This window comes from Erinaceus europaeus, chromosome 13 (genome assembly GCF_950295315.1).
Source record: "Erinaceus europaeus chromosome 13, mEriEur2.1, whole genome shotgun sequence".
Classification (NCBI taxonomy): Eukaryota; Metazoa; Chordata; class Mammalia; order Eulipotyphla; family Erinaceidae; genus Erinaceus; species Erinaceus europaeus.
The window spans coordinates 36916458-36937536 of NC_080174.1; the positions used below are offsets into that span (position 1 = coordinate 36916458).

The 21079-nt window shown below is 46.2% G+C and overlaps 1 protein-coding gene across 2 annotated transcripts in view; it reads right to left on the reverse strand.

Annotated features, from left to right (window-relative positions):
* The window catches only part of EPHB2 (EPH receptor B2), a 179670-nt gene that overhangs the window by 60825 nt on the left and 97766 nt on the right, over positions 1 to 21079 (reverse strand). For both annotated transcript variants that reach the window (XM_060205521.1, XM_060205520.1), the window contains exons 3-4: positions 13093 to 13248; positions 9935 to 10270 (exon numbers count right to left, since the gene is read on the reverse strand). In XM_060205521.1, the coding sequence (XP_060061504.1) occupies positions 9935 to 10270; positions 13093 to 13248 (492 nt within the window). The remainder of the gene's footprint in view (positions 1 to 9934; positions 10271 to 13092; positions 13249 to 21079) is intronic.

Sequence of the window (21079 nt, forward strand, 5' to 3'; positions counted from 1 at the left end):
ACTCTCTGGCAGTTAGAAGTGGCCATGTGACAATGTACTTGAGAATGAGAGATAAGTTGAAATAATCAGTGGGACTTCTAGGAAATGTCCCTAAAAGGGAAAGATCCAACCCTTCTTGCTCTACATTTTTTTCCCTCTATATTATCCTATACTAGCACATGGATGTGATAACTAGAATGCTTGTAGCTATTTTGATCTATAAGAATAGGAAATTATGGTTTGGGGAAACAGCATAATGGTTATACAAAAGACTTTCATGCCTGAGGCACCAAAGGTCCCTACCATAAGCCAGAGCTTAGTAGTGCTCTGGACTTTCTTCTTTCCTTCCTTCCTTCCTTCCTTCCTTCCTTCCTTCCTTCCTTCCTTCCTTCCTTCCTTCCTTCCTCTCTGTATCTCTCTCATTAAAATAAAATGTTTTTTAAAAAGGATAAAATACGAGATGAGGAGCCTGGAATCCTGATGATTCCATAGAATTTCCTGAATTCTTATCTTCTGACATCACAAACAACAACAAAATCAAACCCCTTTGTCTAGCCACCAAAGTAAACCAACTGTATCAGTTGTCTTTGTATAGGTATATTCTGCCCTCTATTTTGTATAGTCCCTTCTTTCTTTGAGTCTGGACTTGGTCGTGTGACTTACTTTGGCTAGTGGGATATGGGCAAACACAATTGAAGCAGAGACTTGAAAAAGTGCTTGCATATCTGGTGGTTTTCTTGGTTCCCTGTGCCAGTCACAAGAACATGCCCACCAATCTGCAGAAGGCCAAGATGTACGGAAAAGGGTTATTGTCCCATTACCCTAGTTGGACCCACTCTTGAATAGCTAAAAGCAATCACTCAATAAAACACTGACAGAGGGGTTTAAAATCAACAATATTTATACCCCTTTTCCATATTAGGGAGCTACTCTCTTCCCCGATCCAGCTTTCTGGTCCTTTTTCCAGCTATGATATCATCTCCCCAGACAATAATTTGGATCCACTGGCATATCAGATTTCAGGCTAAGAGGCAAAAAGAAAAAGGAAAACAAACAAACAAACAAACTAGTATAGCCACAGGCCCTTTGGAATTTAACTAAAATATGCCTACTAGCTATCTACAAAATGGAGGACCCCTAACTCTTCATCTGCACTATTCCAGCCTTTAGGTCCATGATTGGTCAACAATTTGTTTGGCTTTGTATGTTAACTCTCTTGTCAACCACCTTGTTCCAGATGCTATCATGATGCCGACCAGAATTCCCTGGACAGACAGCCCCACCAATGTGTCCTGAAGCTCTGCTTCCCCAGAGCCCTTCCCCAGTAGGGAAAGAGAGAGACAGGCTGGGAATATGGATCAACCTGTCAACGCCCATGTTCAGTGAGGAAGCAATTACAGAAGCCAGACCTACAACCTTCTGTATCCCACAATGACCTTGGGTCCATACTCCCAGAAGGTTAAAAAATAGGAAAGCTATCAGGGGAAGGGGTTGGGATACAGAGTTCTTGTGGTGGGAGTTGTGTGAAGTTGTACACCTCTTATTCTATGGTTTTGTCAATGTTTCCTTTTTATAAATAAAAAATTTAAAAAAATAAAATGATGACTTTGTAACTGCCAAAAATTTCCTCTATAGCATTTACTAAATTAGGAATTTAGATTTGGCACACCTCTTACTGTCATTCACTTACTGTCTGTTTCCTTGCTACTCTAGGTATGCTCTTCAGAAAGTAGGTGACTATAGCAGTAGTGGGGTCTTGGTAGAAATGTAAACTCTCAGTCTTAACTCCAGAACCATTAAAACAGAACCTGCATGCTAGTGAGACTCTCAGTTTATCCCTGACACTTTTGATAGGTTCCTTTGGTCTTATTAGAAATATGAAATAAAGCTAAAGGTGTTGGGGAGAAGGTGGTAAAGAAGGCAGGCAAATAAAAGCAGTACCAACATTGTCTCAAGGTTGATGGGGGAAAGATATCCAAAAAAAAAAAAACCAAAAAACGGAGTAGGGCAGTAGCACAGTGGGGTAAGCGCAGGTGGCACAAAGCACAAGGACCAATTTAAGGATCCTTGTTCAAGCCCCCAGTTCCCCACTTGCAGGGGAGTTGCTTCACAGGAGGTGAAACAGGTCTGCAGATGTCTTTCTCTCCCCCTCTCTGTCTTGCTTTCCTCTCTCAATTTCTCTCTGTCCTATCCAAGAACACAACATCAATAACAACAACAATAATAACTACAACAATAAAACAAGGGCAACAAAAGGGAATAAATAACTAAATATTTAAAAAATACCAAAAAAAAAAAAAAAAAACACTGGCAGAATTTTTAAAAAGCCACTGGATGACTGACCTGGAATGAATCAAGCAGAAATATATATGTCCCCTGCCAAGATCAGAGAAACCATACAGTGGACACAGAGACATGTCTTTCTTATTTTCATGCCATTGGCTTTGCAATCGATTGTTAGATAGCATTAATGCAGCAGTGGCTGTCTATTCCTTTTCTTCCTGTTACATGCATTCAGGCCCAGCCTACACTAATACTCTAGGCTGGTCAAGTTTTTCCTGCAGAATATTTAAGAGGTTCAAAGAGGATCAGGTGTACACTGAGCTCCACCCAGGAAAAAAGAGCTCTCTTTCCTTCTCTTCATTTCCCCAGGCACTGACCTCTCTGGGGGGCTTGCTTGCTCCTCCTCTCTGTGATCCTCTTTGTCCCCAGGCAGGAAAGTAGGTGAGCACACACTCATGACAGTTGCAGACTCAGAGTCACTGTGTGTCTGCCTACAGGAGGGCAGGAGGATCAGAGGAGGATGCAGGTGGCAGGAAGGGCTTTGCAAAGCTGAAAGTCTTTTTACCAGACAATTGTGTGGGGTGCTGTTATGGACAGAGGTTGTGACACCTGGCTGGGGTTTGGGGGACCAGCTCTGTCATGGTCCTGCTGTGTGATGCTGGGCAAACACTCAGGAATGTCTCTGCACCTCACTTTTCCTCTCTAAAAGGAAATGCTTTCTCTGGGTGGATTTAAAGGCTCCTGCAAATGACAGTGTACTTAATTTTGACTTGTACCTTTTGGGACAGGCAGAATAATAGCCCCCAAGGACGTCTTATGTTCTAATCCCTGGAATCTGTGAATATGTTGCCTAGCTCTGCAAAAGGGACTTTGCAGATGTGCTTAAAGTGATGGCCAGAGATGGGGAGATTATCTCGGATTATGCAGGTAGGCCCAATTTAATCACTTGAGTCCTTAAAAGAAGGGGACATTTCCCAGTTGAAAGCCAGAGACCAAAGAGCTTCTGTGTGAGGATTCAGTGCCCTGCTGCTGCTTCTGAGATGCAGAAGGCCACATGCAGGAACCAGAGAAGCCTCTGGGCATCAAGGGCAGTTTCCAGCTGGCAGTCAGCAAGGAAATGGAGACTTACCCTCCACATGGAAATGAATTCTGCTAGCACTTTAGTGAACAAGAAAATGGATCCTCCTTTAAGTCCATGAGAAATAAAAACAACCCTACCAGCACTTTGGTCTTGGCCTGTGGTCCAGGCTAGACTTCTGGCCTAGGGAACTGTAAGGCAAGGAAGGACTCGGTGTCATTTGAAATTGTTGACTTAGTAGTGTTATGTTATAGTGGCAATGTGAGACTAATATGTCTTCATTTGAAGTCTAGTTGCTGTGTATTGTTTACCTCCATGCTGAGTATTTTATTGACATTAGAGCCAATCTGACAACCATTTGGCCAAGTGGGAATGCCAGATAAATGCCCATTTTGAAGGTAAGGGTACTGAAGTCTGGAGAAGGGGAGGGTCTCCTTGACAGTCTGGTCACACAGCTCATAAAGGGCAATGCTGGGTGAGAGCTGAGTTTCAGGTCTAGCTCCATAGTGCCTCCCAACTGCTCCCCTAGCCCCCTACCCGGACATGATGATGTGATAAACTTCGTAACTGGTCAACCTACTTTTCAGTATGGGTGGCCCAGAGGCTGATCTAATCCAGACAGGCTGTGGTAGTGACAACCCCATGTTCAAGCCAGTCCCCACCTCTGCTGAAGACAGAGACCTGGCCAATGCTGAACCCTGAGAATATAGCAAGCTCAGTCACTCAGGCTCTGCCACCAAGTGCTGGTGAACCAGGGCAACTCATGCAACTCACTTGATTCTCTTAGTGCCTTGTTCCTTTACCTAAAGACACAGCATCATAGGACATACCCAGAGCAGGGTGATGAAGGCTTATCCCCAGGGACATGCAGTGCCTGCACATAGTAAGCACTTGATAGATGGGAGCCATTATGATGATTAGAGTGAACAGAATGGTGTCCACTTTTAGAGTGATGCCTGCACCAGCCAACCTGGGAGGCACTTTGAGAATATGAGTTGAAGGCTTACAACTGTCCTGAAGGAGTTGGATGACAGTACCCATAGGGACAATGCAATCAGATAGGCTTGATCCAGTCTTCCTGTCTATCTGATTCTGAAGGCCAGACCCTTTGCAGCATCTCCAGTACCAGTCAGGGGTATGGTCTCTGGGCATTGGCTTGGGGGTGAGGGTGTGTGCACTGCAGGCTGGCAGTGCGACCAACTGTGCTAGATGCAGCTCCAATGGTGAGCCCCTACATTACTGAAATGTACACCCCTCTCCCAGGTCTGCACAGTTGTCTCTGCATTGTCTGAGACATCTTGGGTCTCAGCTTAAATGCCGCATCCTCAGAGAGGCTCCTCATTCTGCCTGTGTCCCACCTCTGCCAAGGTTTGCTTCCTCATCCTTCGAGCAGGGCTATGTAGTCTAGCCCAGCCTCCTTTCTCCAGGAACCCTGGGAAGACTCATGAATCTGGGGCAGTGAGACTTCTGGGATGGTGGAGTGTGGTTCAAAGGCAGCATGACGGCTTTATGAAGTCAGAAGACAGTGCTGGTCCCGCTGAATGCCAAGAGATTGCAAGCAAAGCCCAAACTCTTGCCCCAAAGAAATACTTTTTCCTTTTAAGGCAATGAGCTAGATATTTACATACTGAATTTTAGGGTCTGATTAAAAGCTACCAGTAAAACATTTGTCTGGAAATCAAGTTGACTGCCTTGTTTTCCAGCCTTATCATACTTCTCCACATTCCACCTCACTCCACGTTTCTTTGGATCCTACTGCAAATATTCACTGAGCAGTCACTGTGGCATGCCCTTGTCTCAAAGCTGGGAAAATATGGTGAGGAAAAGCAGATCCATTGTGCACCCCTGATGGGTGGTGATGGTGGGGGATATGGGAAGGAAGTGATTTTAACACAAAGCTAAAATCTCAACCATGGGAACTTGAGGGCCATGGCACTAGGGTTGTGTGACCAAGTTTAGGAAGGCCAATAAAGATGAGTTAAGGTCTGAAGGAAGTACCAAGGATGGGGGTGGAGTACTCATTGCAGGCAGAGGGAACAGCATGTACAAAAACCTTGTAGCAAAGGAGTCTGGAGCTTAGGCATAGCAGAAAGGAGAACCAATTCAGTCATCTCAAATTTTTTTTCTCATGTGGGACATCTCCCTCTCTGCATGATTCACTTTTCCATTCTTCAAAGGCAAACTTAAAAGCTTTCTTTTGACCTGGTGGGGTTTGAATTGTTATGTGGAAAACTGAGAAATATTACACATGTACAAACTATTATATTTTATTTTACTGTTGACTGTAAACCATTAATTTCTCAATAAACAAATTTTAAAAAGCCTCCTCTTCTAGGAAGCCTTTCAAAATATTATCCAATTCTCAAGATAAAAATGATCTCTCTTGCCTTTGAACTCCTGTGCCTCCTTTACCCCTCCTTCCTGCCTTCGTAATCAGACCATACATCCTCTAGGGCAGAAATGGTGTTTTCTCCTGTATAGACATAATCAGGATCTTGGGTTTAATCCAAGTTGTGACTAGTTAGTACTAGGGTTTTGTGTCAGTGACTCTACAGGGCTTTTATATAGCTCACCTAGTAGAGCATAAGCCTTACCATGTATGAGGATCTGGGTTTGAGCCCTGGGATCACATGGCAGTACCATGGATGGCACTAGCAGAAATCCCACAGAAGGAGTGGTGCTTTAGAGTCCACCATTCCCGCCTATATCTATAGCTATATCTATATCTGAAATAAAAATAATGAAAATAAAAATGGCCTGAGAACCGTGGAATCCTATATGTGTGAGACCTAATGTGCCAAAAGAAAAAGAAGGAAGGAGGGAGGGAAGTGAGGAAGGGAAGAAGAAAGGAAGAAAAGAAGGCAGGAAGGAAGGAAGGGAGAGGGAAGTGACTCTCCCTCTGTGTGTGAGTTTCCTCATCTGGTGTTGGATAGTATGCCAGCTCCCCCTGGCTTCTGCTTAACCATATGCCTATATAGGGATAGATTTAATCCCATTCAAAGCTTTGGTCTATTTACATAAATCACTTTTACATTTACATAAAGCACCACACTCCCTCCAGGGCATTGGTGGTTTAGTGGTAGAATTCTCACCTGCTCCACCCCCTCTCCTTGTCATACCCTGATCCTCTCCTTGTCACACCCTGATTTTCACCAGTCACTTTTCGCTCCACCCTCTCTATATCACATCCTGTTTCCACCCTACTTGGAGAGTATAAAAACAGCTGCTCTTCTGATTAAAGACACTTGGAAATTGCTTTCTGGCTCCGAGAGTTCCAGAGTGTATCTCCTGCGAAGTTAGTGCGGCACGAGTTCCTGATCCCTCTCCCACGCAGCAGCCTAGATGGGCTCCAGTTGAGTTCTCTCCAACCCAGAGAGCACTAGCTCGGGAAGAAGTACCCTCAGGCTATCCTGGCAATCTGGCAGAGAAGGGTGATGTGGTTTGTGTAGTGCAGTGTGGCTCCACAGCCGTAGGCTGAGCTCAGAGTATCTGAGAAAGGTGGGCTTGTTAAAAGACTCAGAACAAAGAATGGGTGGCTATATCCAGAAAACTTCAGGGCCTTGAGGGATTAGAGAGGCTTAGAGTAACTCAGAGTTCCCCAAATTTGTCTGATCTTAAGAAACACTCAGGTAACTTAGTGAAAATGCAGATTTTCAGTGCCCACACTTGGGGTTCTGATTCAGTAAGTTTGGACTCCTGTCTCAGTGGGGACAAGGGATTTGTATTCTTCAGAAAAAAGTCAAAACCTCATATAATTCTGATGCACAGCTGGGTGGGGGAAATTGACATTGAGAGGGAGGAAGTGATTCTGACAAATCTGATAGACCCAGTTCTTCCTCTCTTGTAACAGGACTACGTCCCCATACTTTTGCTAAGTAACCTTGCAGGGCCTATTGACTGTGGACAGCCATGCCACATGCAGATGCTTTAAGGATTGTATGTGGCATTGCTTGGTTCCCAGCTGTGCTCCTAACATTCACCACAAAGACACAGAAACTTGAATGGCTTCTTAGGAAAATAGGAGAATGAGGAGACATGGGACAGATGAAATCCAACCCACATTCTGGAGACCTGCCCCGCACCAAGAGATTGGTGCTAATTAACTAAACCCTAGTTGACCCACTCAAGAAACTGAGTTTTGCGGTAGTTTTGTTATGCAGCATTGCTGCAGTAATAGCTGACTTAGGTCATATAGCCAATGGGTAGCAAGCTGGGATTGCAGACTCTGGTCCCTGCTTCTAAGCCAGTGCTCACTGCTCATTGCATCTCTCTGTCAGTCCTAAGTGTTCCCCTTATATTGTCCTTGCTGGAAGTCCCATCTCTGCTCTGGGAATTTCTGGCTCCACCCTAGCAATCTGGACGTCACTGCCTGCAGTGAATTAGTCAAAGCTTCTTGAGTGGGCAGTTCTACCTCCAGGGTTCCCAAAAGGGTTCAGGGGTCTCTCCTCCCAGCCAGGGAAGGGCTTCTAGAGCCCCTGTGGGATTTTCAGTTCCTCCCAGTTGGAAAGAATTCCCTTTCCTCCCTCCCTGTTGGGAACCTAGACTTCTCTACCTCAGAGTTTTGTCAAACTAGAGACTCCCATCTGAGGTTTTGCAGTTTGCTAGATGGCTTTGCCAACAGCTGCTGGCCTTTGAACACTCTGGCTCTCTTAGATTGCCTGCCTGAGTCAGCTCCATCTGCACCCCAATCTAAGTGGGGCTCCACTGAACCTATGACCCTGCATGAACTGTAGGCACACACTCACAAAGAGGCCTGCTCAGCCACAATAACACCACCACAAAAATTCACAAGCAAAACCACGCTCCCCAGATATAAGCACCTAGACCTATTCAGATGCTCAAATGCAAGCCCACATGTGTCTCTCCCAGCCCTCAGGTCTAGACACAGGCACCTGCATGTATGCATGTGTGAATAAGGAGCCACCTACCCCAACCATGTGCAATCCCAAATATGGCCACCCAAATGCATATAACAACCTCAGACATTCTCAGTCACACAGCCTGGACTTTGCCTAAGCACTGGAGTCTGTTAGATCTACTTGATCCCTGCCTCTCCCTCTTCCAAACTGTGTGACTCAGCATCCCTAAATGTTATCTGTGAAATGAGGACAAAGATGCCACCTATTCAAGGAGGCTAGGAGATATGTTGGGGTAATGCATGGGAAAAACCCTTCAGCCACATAGAATTGGCTGCCCCCTCTCTCTCCATGTTATTGTCACCCCCTTCTCAAATTCCACTTCTTGTTATTATGCTCCTTATTCTACTGGGTTTTCAAATGGAAGGTAAAATGCTGTGTTCTCCAGGAAGTCTTCCTGGACCTCCACTTCTGGATCTCCTGGTTACTTAGTTTGTGGACACCACCTGGCATCATTCACTTTCTCTTCTGGAGCCTGACCTCTTGAAGCTCTTCCTCAGATATGACCATGCTTATAGAAGGGGTTCGGCAAGGATTGTTGGGTGAATAACTAAGGGGCACATTCACAGCAAGAGCTATAAAGTTAAATTCTTAGGGACCATAAGATGCTTAAAAATTTCATGGTGTGGGGAGAGGTAAGCCTGTGGGGGAGGGGGATCCTGTGGGGAAGGGGGGTCCTCAGGTGACCCTGAGGACAGCAGTCTTCATGGGAAGTGTCTTATGTGGAGTGGACAGAAGAGGGAGTGAGGTGATGATGTCAGTGAATTACTTCCCAACTTTTTTTTTCCTTGAAGGAAAGCCAGATAGGTGAGGAAGGGCAAATGGAATTGCAGAAAGGGATGATTAAAGGTGAATGAACATAAGGAGATGAGTTTGGCCAGAGTTAGGCTAGAGTGGGCTGACGCTGCAGAGAAACCTTTATGGAAACTGTGATGTTCACTGAAGTTTGTCTTTTTTTCTTTTTGGATAGAGACAGAGAGAAATTAAGAGGGAAGAGAGTGCTAGATAAGGGGGAAGAGAAAGAGGGACACCTGTAGTACTGCTTCACCAATTGTGAAGCTTCCCTCAACAGATGGGGACCAGAGGCTTGAACCTGGGTCGTTGGACATATGCATTCAACCAAGTGTGCCACTGCCTGCTCCCTCCTCATCCAATTCTGTCTTCTCACCATGGTGGAGGTGGTGAGCTGGTAAGGCCTCATAATAAAGTTCTCTCCAATACCACATGCATAGGAGGGATGAGTGGCACTTCTACCCCATTGCCACCCTGGGTTTGTTTTCTGTTGCCCATCCCAGCACACAGGCATGTGCCGTGGGAGGGGCAGGGTGGTAGAAACCTGAGACTCTGAATCTCCAAGTGGATCAGAGCTACCCCCACAAACCATACCCATTAGAGAAAAGGCACTTCTGTGTTCAGAAACCCACTGAACACTGGGCCATTTTGTTACACCAACTTCATTTTTATCTCCAGTGACACACGCTTAACAAATGACAGCAATTATACTGTAAATGCCACTACAATGAAGAGGTAGCATTTAACTCTCTCAGGTGGTTGGCTCATAGGAGCAGCCTTTGAAAAGGGGAAAGCACCCCACAGATGTGAGGAAGTCTTGAAGGAGGGTTGGCAGGACACCCACCCAACTGATGGTGACCTCTCAGCCTTGGTTTGAAGTGCTTACCTGCTTGATTGGTAGTGATGTTCACGGAGGCGAACTGAGGCGAAAAGGGGCTCTGGTCAGTGACACCATTCACAGCTTGAATCTCAAAGGTGTATTGGGTGTGGGCCAGCAGGTCGCTGATGTAGATGCGTGGCTCAGTCAGGCCCAGCTGGCGGGGCGCATAATGCACGTTGTCTCCACAGCGGGTGCAGGCCCCCCGGCCTGAGCCACAGCTCTTGCAGATGATGTTGTAGACCAGGTCCTCTCGGCCACCAGAGTCTCGAGGTGGTGTCCACTCTAACATGAGTGATGTCTCATTGACGCTAGAGATCACAGCCTGGGGGGCTGAGGGGATAGCTAGGGAGAAAGGGGGGGGCCTGTTAGTGTGGGCTTTGGGGGACACTCTTAGGAAATCCCTCTATGCCCACTGCCCTGCCTCTAGCCCATGTCTCCAAAAGGTTTCCTCCAAATGATTTCTCCCCTTTTACCACCAGACAGGTATTTCTAGAAAACCTCTAGATGGGCTGGGGGGGGGGCAGTATGCCTGATATACCTGTTAGAGCTTACTTGTTACCATGCCTGAGGATCTGGGTTCAAATCCCAGCACCCTACCTGCAGAGGGGAAGCTGTATGAGCTGTGGAATAGTGTTGTAGGTGTCTCATTTTATCTCTATTTCTCACCTGCTATAAAAAAAATAGCCACCAGATTGGCTGGAGTCATGCAGGCACTGAACCCCAACCACAAACCTGGTGGCAAAAAACCAAAACTAAAAACAAAGTAGAATGTAGTTTATTCAGCTTCACGTCTGCTTAAACATCTTCTCCCTAGGCTTCATCCTCCGTGGTATGTTTATTCCTTATAAGAGAACCCAGCTTTATTCAGGATGGCAGTATGCCCAGCTAGACAACTATATTTCCCAGCCTCCTATGGTTGAGTGCTTGTCCTAATACATAGCAGAAGTTGTTAGATGGACTACAGTCTTCCTGCAACTCTTTGTCTTTTTCCTTCTTTCTGCTGACTAGAATGTGTGTGATGGCCAGGGCTTCGGCAGCAATGTATGATGAGTGAACCAAAGGACAAAAATCTAATGCTATGAGTGGCAGAGCCAAAGGAAAAGCCATATTCCAGAGAGTTTCACAGGTTGACAATACTGTCCCAGGACTGCCATTTGGGGGCATCTTAATGTCTTGCAGAGGATACATGCTTATGGTTTAAGCCACTGGGTTGATGCTCCGTGACTTGCACTTGAGTGCCACTCCTGTCCAGTTTAGCTGTGAACTGGAAGCCACTTTTTCCCTTTTTTTTTTCCTTCTAATTTTATTAGTGACTGAATATTGATCTACAAAACTGCCAGGAGCCATTTCTCTGCTTTGATAGATGATTAGCTTTGAAACAATGGAAGCCCTCGAGACAAGTTTCATTTCCCCCTGGGCAAGCCATTTCCCCCTCAGGTAGACCATTTATCAGAAACAGTGACACAACACATAGTTGTGGTAGCAAACATGATTTCATCCATTGTATGTTGCAAGGAACATTCCCCCTTTGAAGATTGCTCCCCCTCCTCCTCCTCTAGCACTTCCCCCCTCCTTCCCCAAAGCCTTATAATGCCTGTGTTCACAATAAAATTTAGAGCTTGATCAGAAACTTGACTTGCTCTCGTTCTTCGCGTCTCTTGTCCCTATCATTTCAGGTCTCATTGGGTTGCTAGCCCCTGCTCACCGCCCTGCTGGCCGGGGCACAAAACTACAAGATAACAGGGGTACAACTTCATACTGTTCATACCACCAGAGCATTATATCCTTGTTCCCTCCCCTGGAAACCACAGTAGCTCCTCCAAGGCTGCAGACATGAGCAGACTATTATTATATTTATTTATTCCCTTTTGTTGCCCTTGTTGTTTTATTGTTGTAGTTATTATTGTTGTTATTGATGTCATTGTTATTGGATAGGACAGAGAGAAATGGAGAGAGGAGGGGAAGACAGAGAGGACAAGAGAAAGATAGACACCTGCAGACCTGCTTCACCACTTGTGAAGCGACTCCCCTGCAGGTGGGGAGTCGGGGGATCGAACTGGGATCCTTATGCAGGTCCTTGCACTTTGTGCCACCTGCGCTTAACCTGCGGCACTACCACCTGACTCCCCAGACTATTATTCTGTAACTGTCTGTCTATAATTTTATATAGTTGCCAATTTTCTTCCATGTCCTTGCCCTCTCCTTCCTTCCAAGTCACATCCACACCCACCACTACCTCCTAATGTCTCTCCTTCCCTCCTCCCCTTTCTCTGGGTCCTGACAGAACTGGAGTTCAGAGCACTTTTGTCATCTGCCCCCAACGTTTTTCTCCCTCTGGGAGTATGGACCAAAATTCTTTATGGGGAGCAGAAGGTGGGGGTTCTGGCTTCTGTAGTTGCTTCTCCACTGGACAGGGGCCTTGGCAGGTCAATCCATATCCCCAGCCTGTTTCTATCTTTCCCTAGTGTGGTAGGGCTCTGGAGAGGTGAGGTTCCAGGACACATTGGTGAGGTCCTCTTCCCAGGGAAGTCAGGATGGACTCATGATAGTGGCTGTAACTTGGTGAGTCACTCTTTCCTTAGTAAACCTGGACCTGTGGTCTGCGCAGCTGCTACCAGTTAAGAAACCTGGGCAGCCTCACCTGCTGCAGACACTACCACCTGTGTTAGCTCTTCTTATGTCTCCTGGACTCTGTGCCTTTGTGAATCATATCTTGACTCATCTGCCATGTGACTTAGCAGAAAGGGGTAGCGAGCCAGATATCAGGTCTGTGGAAGCCACATGTTGGCAGCATGACCACTACAAGGTCTTTTCCAATGTTACTTTTCATCCAGGAAAGGCTGTTTATAGAGAGATTCTCCTCCTCCTTTTTTTTTTTTTTTTTTTTTGTCACTAGGGCTTCTGCTGGGGTTTCTTGCCTGTACAATTCTACCACTCCCAGCAGACTTTAATTTTTTTATTTTTAGATAGAGGGAGAGACACCACAGCACTGCTCCACTGCTCTTGAAGTTTTTTTCCCCTTTGCACGATGCTTCCATGAGGTGGCTCAATCCCAGGCCCTCTACTGGGTGAGCTACCACTGACCACTCTCTAAACTTTTTTTAAAAAAAGTTTAAAGACACAGGACTCAGTCAAGTGTTACACAGGAGGGGCCCTGGACGTACTTGTGCAGGGCATGTCCAGGGGGTCCAGATCTGCTCTATAGTAGCCGTTGCGACAGACACAGTTGGTGGCCCCTTCTGAAGTAGTCCGGCTATTGATGGGACAGTGGGTGCAGGCTTCGTCTCCTTGGTTGGCCTTGAAGGTTCCAGATGGGCAACCTGAGGGAAGACAAGGACAGTCACTTGAGAAACAGACAGATGGGCACAGGGCATGGAAAGACCATGCAGTGTCCTGGAGGGACCACACAGCGTAATGAAGAGTGAGCCATGTAACCTCACTGAGGGACTATATAGCATCATGGGGGTGGGGTCCTGGCGAGCCCCAATATTTGAAGTTCCTGGGGGCCCCTATACTCCAGTGTGACTTTCCTAACTGTTCAAAAGGCTCAGGCTAACTTGTTTCCAGTCCCTGAAGCTGTCTGTGGGTTCATCTTGGGACCCAGGAAGTTTTCCCTCACCTGTCACAGCTTCTGGAATCAATCCTGACTCAGTCCACAGAAGTCTGGGCCATGCTTGCAGTCTAGTCTTGCTCACCAATGGCTGGTTGGGCCCTAACTCCTGTAACTATGTTCTTGATAGAGATAGTTCAAGTCCTTACTTAAGGTAGTTGGTAGGTTCCCGGGAAAGCAAATTTATGTGAGACTATGTATACTGAAAGCAAATACTAGAAGAAACTTGATCCTTCTAGTGCTGGCCAAGATTTTGCCCCTCATCAATAGTATGATTTGAGACTTTTTATAGTAGAGAAATTATAGCATAACACAAAAAGGCATGTGCATAGAGGTAATGTAAAAGAGTAGGAGGGAACACCAGCTTTGGAAGCAGATGGAACTTAGTCCTTGCTTGGTCCTTGGTCCTTGAGTCCTTGCTTGGTCTTTTACTGGCTGTGTATCCTTAGATAAGTAGCTTAACTATTTTGAGGCTCAGTTTACTAATTATAATTTTTTTAGATAGAGATAGAGAAGGCAGAGAATAAAGGAGATCATAGTACCAGAGTTTTTTAGTGAGGTGGGAACTGGGCTTAAACCTAGGTTGTGTACATGGTGAAGCAATGCACTTAAGTGAGCTATTTTGCCAGCCTTAGCTTCTTCATTTGTAAAATTGTGACTCTAAGGCCCATTATGAGTGTTTGGTATAAACATGTAAGGAACATGGCATAATGCCTCACACAGATTAGGTACCCCAAGAAGAGTAGTCAGTGTTTGACCAATTTATTCAATATTAAAATAAAGGGGGCCTGTAGTACTAGGGATAACCTGATGAGGGCAGTGTTTGCACTTGATGGGGATTTGGCCATCTATTTTCTCCCAGGAGCTTTTGGGGGTGAGTGGGTGTAGTGTCTGCTTTTGGGGGGGGGAGACCCTGATGACTTATATCTAATTTCTGTAGCTCAGAGTTTAGGTGCCAGAAGAAATTATCACTCCTGTGTGGTCAGTGAGCATCCTTCTTCTTGAACTTGGCCTAGGGATCAGGAGATTAGACCTGCCCCTTTTTACTCTTAGTATCTTTGTCTGCTATGACAGGGTGGGTTAGGTGGGGACTGGAGTTAATAATAACAGTAACTCTGCTGTGGTGCCTTGACGGCAAGGGGAAAGTTAGAGTGCAGTCAGGGATAAACTGAGACAGAATGTCCAAAGTCTAAGAACTCTTTCCCAGATCACATTACTTTCTTTTGACAATTCCACCTCTCAGAGCATCAGTTACCTTATTAGTGAATGGCTAGTACAAATTTCCCTAAATCATTTCTCCCAGTGCCCATCTTTAAAACTGACCTTCCAAGCCCAAATTTTAGTAAATTGCCCCCTCTAGTCTTTCAGCTTGCTCCAGGCATGAGACCCTATCCCAGTGGGTGCTTATATCATCTGAGTTCAGAAAGTCTGACTTCCCAGCCATAGTCATTCATCTTGGGCTTCTTTACACACATTCTAACCCCCACCCCCCTGCACTGAGGACTGGAGCTATGTCTGACTCAACAATGTTTCCCTGGCGCCTAGCAGAGAACCTAGCTCTGAACAAGTGCTTCATACATACTTCTAGAGGCTGCCTGCTTAAATACAAAGAACTGGACTTTTGAAAACATGCAGCTTGGGTAAATTACTCAAGGAGCTTCTTCAGCAACAAAATAGAGACAATACTATCTCCCTTGTAATGAAGATTACATTAGTTAATTTTGACAAGGATGCCCAGAACAATTACTGACAGTATTAAGCTGTGTGTAGTTCAAATAGACTTATATTAGGTAGGTGATCTTAGAGAAGTTGTTTAACCTCTCCGAGTTGCAATTTCCTCATTGGTAAGAGAGTATCTACCCCTTAACTTTAAGGTCATGGGGACTGCATTATTATTCTTAAAGATTTTATTTATTTATTCATGAGAAGATAGGAGGAGAAAGAACCAGACATCACTCTGGCACATGTGCTGCCGGGGATTGAACTCAGGACCTCATGCTTGAGAGTCCAAAGCCTTATCACTGCACCACCTCCCAGACCACGGGGACTGCATTCTATTAGAAGTTTCCAGCAAAGGTTAGGATTTCTGGAGAAAGCATGTTTTTGTTAGTAAATTAAGGATGTTAGAGAATGGCAGACCCCTGAGCCTACCTTGCCTTATTTTTGGAGAGAGCTTCTAGATGGTGGTCTTACTCAATAGTCACCCTGGAGGATGCCACCCTCACCACCCCATGGGGATTTCAGAGAAGAACCAGATTCAACTCAGCCATTTAGGAGCTTCCAGACAAGAGGGAACAAGGACCTTGACACAGTTAAGCAGACTAGAGTGACACCAAATGGTATGACAACAAGGGTTGTTAGGAATTGTGGGGGCTGGGTGGTGGTACAACTGGTTGAGCACACAAGTTACCATAAGAAAGGGCCTGGGTTTAAGCTCCCTCTCCCACCTGCAGGGGAAGTTTCATTAGTGGTGAAGCAGGTCTGCAGATAACTCTTTTTCTTTCAATTTGAAAAACAAAAAGAAAAGAAAAAATGGCCACAGGAAGCAGTGGATTAACTGTGCAAGCACCAAGCCCAGTGATAACACTAGTGGCAAAAACAAACAAACAAACAAAAAAACTCACCAAACTGAGTGTGTGTGTGTTTGTGTATGTGCGTGTGCGTGTGTGTGTGTGTGTGTGATCTTTTATGGCTTCCAATGTACAGGTGGGGGAAACCAGGGCACAAGAGTGTAAATTAAGTACTTATTAAGTTCTGGCACTATTCTAAGGACTTAAATGTGCACGACAGTGGCAGTGTAATGTCCTGGATTTCCAGATGGGTGTGTGGAGGTAGAGAGGTGAAGTGATATCCCAAGGCTGTGGGCTTCCCATGGAACTGGGGATTCTGTCTCAGATCGTGGAATCCCAGAGGTCATATCTATAGGCACTATATATGCTGTCTTTAGGCAGATTTTACTGCCTGTGGCCTTTGAGTGCTGCCAGGGATTGGAAACTCCCATTCTGGGTGTCTACATAGGCCTTTCTCCACTCTGCTGTGCTGGCTCAGGGGGCCTTCCCACCATCTTGGCACTGTCCCATTCAAACATACAACTGCAATCCGGATGTGAATTGAGTAGTCAATGTAGCCTCAGTTTCCTTCATTACAGACTCGGGCAGTGAAGACATGAGGCTCCTACGAGGGTCTGGGGTCATCTGATTTATTTCAAAAGGTTTGGGTCCCAAGATCGGGCTCCTCTTGGCTTCCTCCTGGGCAAGAGCCTGCTCAGCTTAGCCTGCTTTTTCCATCTGGCAATTCCCGGGGGCCGGCTGGTGGGTGGCTACCCATGCTTCCCACTGTGCCCGTGCCAGCCCCTCCATCTGGACCACCGTCCTGGCTGCCCTCTCTGGTCACCATGTCTTGGCCCCTTCTCTAGCTTCTCGGCTGCCTCCCCTCATTAGATGTGCTGTTTGGACAGTCCTTGAGTCTCTCACTGGCAACGGTTTCTATATTGATTGGTATCATGCTTCCTAAAATCCACTCTTGCTACTTGGGATTACACCAACCCACTCTTATACCTGCCTGTGCCCCCCCCCCCAACCAACCCCCTTCTTCTTCTAGCGTTTGCCCTTCTTCCGTAGCCAGTCAACAGCGTCAGGTTGAGCCTGATGTAAAGTTTCAAGACCTCCTTTGAATCTGGAGAGGTGGCAGTCGTTGACTATGTGGGTCATAGTCTGTCTGTAGCCGCAGGGGCAATTCGGGTCGTCTCTGGCTCCCCAGCGATGGAACATAGCAGCGCACCGGCCATGGCCTGTTCGATAGCGATTGAGGAGGGCCCAATCATAACGTGCTAGGTCAAAGCCGGGTTGACACTTGCAGGGGTCTGTGATGAGGTGTTTGTTCTTTACCTCAGCTGACTGCCAACTCTGTTTCCAAGAGTCTGGAACAGAGAAGTTCAGTGTAGGCATAGGGGACCAGATTGGGTGACGAGACGTCAAGCGTTGGACAGGGTGGGCGAAGATATCCGCGTATATTGGCAGGTCTGGTCGAGCGTAGACGTGGGAAATGAACTTAGATGATGCCGCATCCTGACGAATATCTGGCGGGGCGATGTTGCTAAGAACTGGCAGCCATGGAACCGGGGTGGAACGGATGGTTCTAGAAATTATCCTCATGGAGGAATATAATTTGGAATCGACCAAGTGGACATGGGGGCTACGGAACCATACTGGGGCACAGTATTCTGCAGTGGAATAGCATAATGCCAGAGATGATGATCATAGTGTGGAAGCGCTCGCGCCCCATGAGGAGCTGGCCAGTCTTGCAATGATGTTATTTCTCGCGCACACCTTTGCTGCAGATTTTATGAGATGTTTGTGAAATGACAGAGTGCGATCGAGAGTAACGCCAAGATAGACTGGCTGGGCTTCATGCCGGATTCTCGTATCGCCAAGCTGCACATTAAGCTCACGCGAGGCCGAGGCATGGTGTAGATGGAAAACAGATGATACCGTTTTTGCAGTGCTAGGGATTAGTCGCCATTTTTTACAGTAATCAGATATCAGAGACATGTCTTTCGTGAGTGTTTCCTCGAGGATGTCGAACTTGGATGCCTGAGTTGCACAGCAGATGTCATCGGCGTAGATGAACTTCCTTGAAGAGTTTCTGGGAGGTCATTGATGTAAATATTAAATAGCGTAGGAGCCAGTACAGACCCCCAAAACTCAGAATCAATGCACAGACAGGTCTCTGTCATTTTCTTCTAGCTTCTTGTCACTTTTTTCCTTCCAGTCTTTGGTTATCAAGAATGTCATCACATCAGGCCTTTATTATTATTATCATCATCATCATCTTTATTTATTTATTGGATAGACAACCAGAAATTGAGAGGGAGAGAGAGAGAGACATTTGCAACACTGCTACACCACTCACAAAGCTTTCCCCTTGCAGGTGGAAATCAGGGCCTTGAACCTGGGTCCTTGTGTATTGTAATATGTATGCTCAGCCAGGTGCACCACAGCAAAGCCCCACTTCAGAGTTATTTTTTAAAAAGATTTATTTATTAGACAGAGAGAGAGGAAGAGAGATGGAGAGAGAGAGATGGAGAGAGAGAGAGAACCAGAGCATCATTCTAGCATATGCGATCCCAGGGATCAAACCTTGAACCTCATGCTTGAGAGTCCAGTGCTTTAACCACTGTGCACCCCCCTGCCCCAGGCTACACCTCAGGGCCGTTGGCCTTGTTGTACTTGCTGCTTGGAATGACTTCCCTGCCCTTTCCACGGGAGACCTATATAATTCAATTCCACTCCCCAGCTACATATTAGCTGTTTGCAGTTCCCATGTGCCCTGGCTGCATATGCATGGGTCCCTTTGCCTGAATGCCCTTTCTCATTACTTTGCCCCCTTGGACAGGTGAGTCTGATATATGTACCTCTGGGAGACTGCCCTAATCACCCTTGGTCATCCTCTGACAGGCAACTTCTGAGTTGCTCCCCTGTAGCACAACAGACATGGGCTCTGTAGGAGAGCATCTGGCAAAGGTCTATCTAGACAGTTCTTGTGTTTGCCAATTTCTGTGGTATATGCCCCCATAAGAGCAAACTTCAAGCTTCCAATTAAAAAAATGTTTTATTTATTTGTTTTCATGTGGGTGAGGGATAGACCAGAACACTACTTAACTCTGGCATATAGTTGTGCTGGGGATTGAACTAGGGGACTTTGGGGCCTCTGGCATGAAAACCTAGTGCACTATCTCCCTAGCCTTTGAAATAATTGATCATTGAGTTGGGAAGAAATATTCACAGCTGGTTCAAACCAGCTTGATCATCAGTGAACTAACCAATTTGTGACTTATCTATGTGCTGTTCTAATGGTTGGTTTTGTGTATATTTATTTGTATTGTTTTTGTGTGTGTGCTGTTGCTGTGAGCAACAATTAAAATATTTTATTTTTGGGTAGATATAGGTATTGAGAGGGAAGGAGAGATAGAGAGAGGTAGAGAGAAAGAGAAAGAGAGACTTGTAGCAGTGCTTCATTGCTTGTGAATCTTCCTTCACGCAGGTGAGAGAATTGGGAGCTTGAGCTTATGTCCTTGCACAATGTAACATGCACACTCTACTGGGTCTGCTACCATTTGGCTCCATGCTTATATCTTTAATCCAGCACTTGGTACATAGTAGGTGCTCAGTCAATTCAGTCTGCTGATGAGGCAGGCATGTCTCCGCAGATGGCAGGGAATAATTTCAGGGCAGTGGCCACGAGGCTTGATAGGGTTAATAAATATGTAAAGCACTTATTATTACATACAGTTATACCAATGTTACCTACTATTAGTCAACATGTATGGACAATAGTAATAATTTCATTTGTTATGTACTTTCCAGGTGCCAGACCTAGTGTAAGTGCTTTACGTATGTCTTCTTCACTAAGTTCACATGACTCCCCCTAAGGTAGGTGTCATTGCTACCCCCATTTTCCAGAAGAAGCTGGGGGCTCAGGGGAGGCAACGTGACTGTCCAAGACCACAGAGTTGCCAAGTGGCCAAGCTGAGGTTGGACTTCAAGTACTTGTGGTTATGAAGATGTCATGCTACATACAACTGGACATAGAGATCATGGCTACATATCAAGGCCAGGGCTTACTAAGGTTACTTATTTTAGCAAGGCAGAGGCAAAGTCTGGGCCCCAAAACCTGGACTTGGGGCCAGAGCAACCAGCTGATACCTGCCTTGTGCAGATGCAGAGAGCCCTTGGCCAGGCAACACAAGCAGGGATGGCAGCCAGCCTGAGAGAGAGGGAGGATTACAGGGAAGCAGATTTTCTCTCCGCCTGCCCCCTGGGCTCCGGGGATAGGTGATAATTGACCAAGTGAGCCCAGAGTAGGATCAAGGCAGGGCTCCATCTGGACCTGGCATGGCAGGACAGATTATTGGCATTGTGTGATCCTTGAAGCCTCACTGGCTGGTCTGCTGCTCTTACTCCACCCCCACCCCACCCCCAACCCCAGACCCTGGTTTATTCCTCAAAACAATGGATGCATCAGTGGAGCCAAATGCTCAGGTTCAGTGTGCTAGCTTCTGTGGGTGGGGAAGGAGCTGTCTTCCTGGGGGTGCTAAGGACTAGCATGCTCTGTGGTTCTGAGTAGAGCTGGACATTCAGCTATCTCACCTGCTAAAGTGTATACTTTGCCATGTGTGAGGATCTGGGTTTGAACCCCTGGCCACCACATAGGAGCATCTGCACAGAGGAAACTTCACAAGCATGCTGTGGTGCTGTGGTGTCTTTTATTCTGTCTCTATCCATCTCTGTCACTCGAACTCTATCTTAAAAAAAAAATGAACCCACTGGGAATAATGGAACTATTTACAAACAAAGCCCCAGCAAAAACTAGTAGGAAGGGAGTCGGGTGGTAGCACAGCGAGTTAAGTGCAGGTGGTGCAAAGCACAAGGACTGCGTAAGGATCCCTATTCAAACCCCTGGCTCTGCACCTGCAGAGGGGTTGCTTCACAAGTGGTGAAGCAGGTCTGCAGGTGTCTGTCTTTCTCTCCTCCACTATGTAT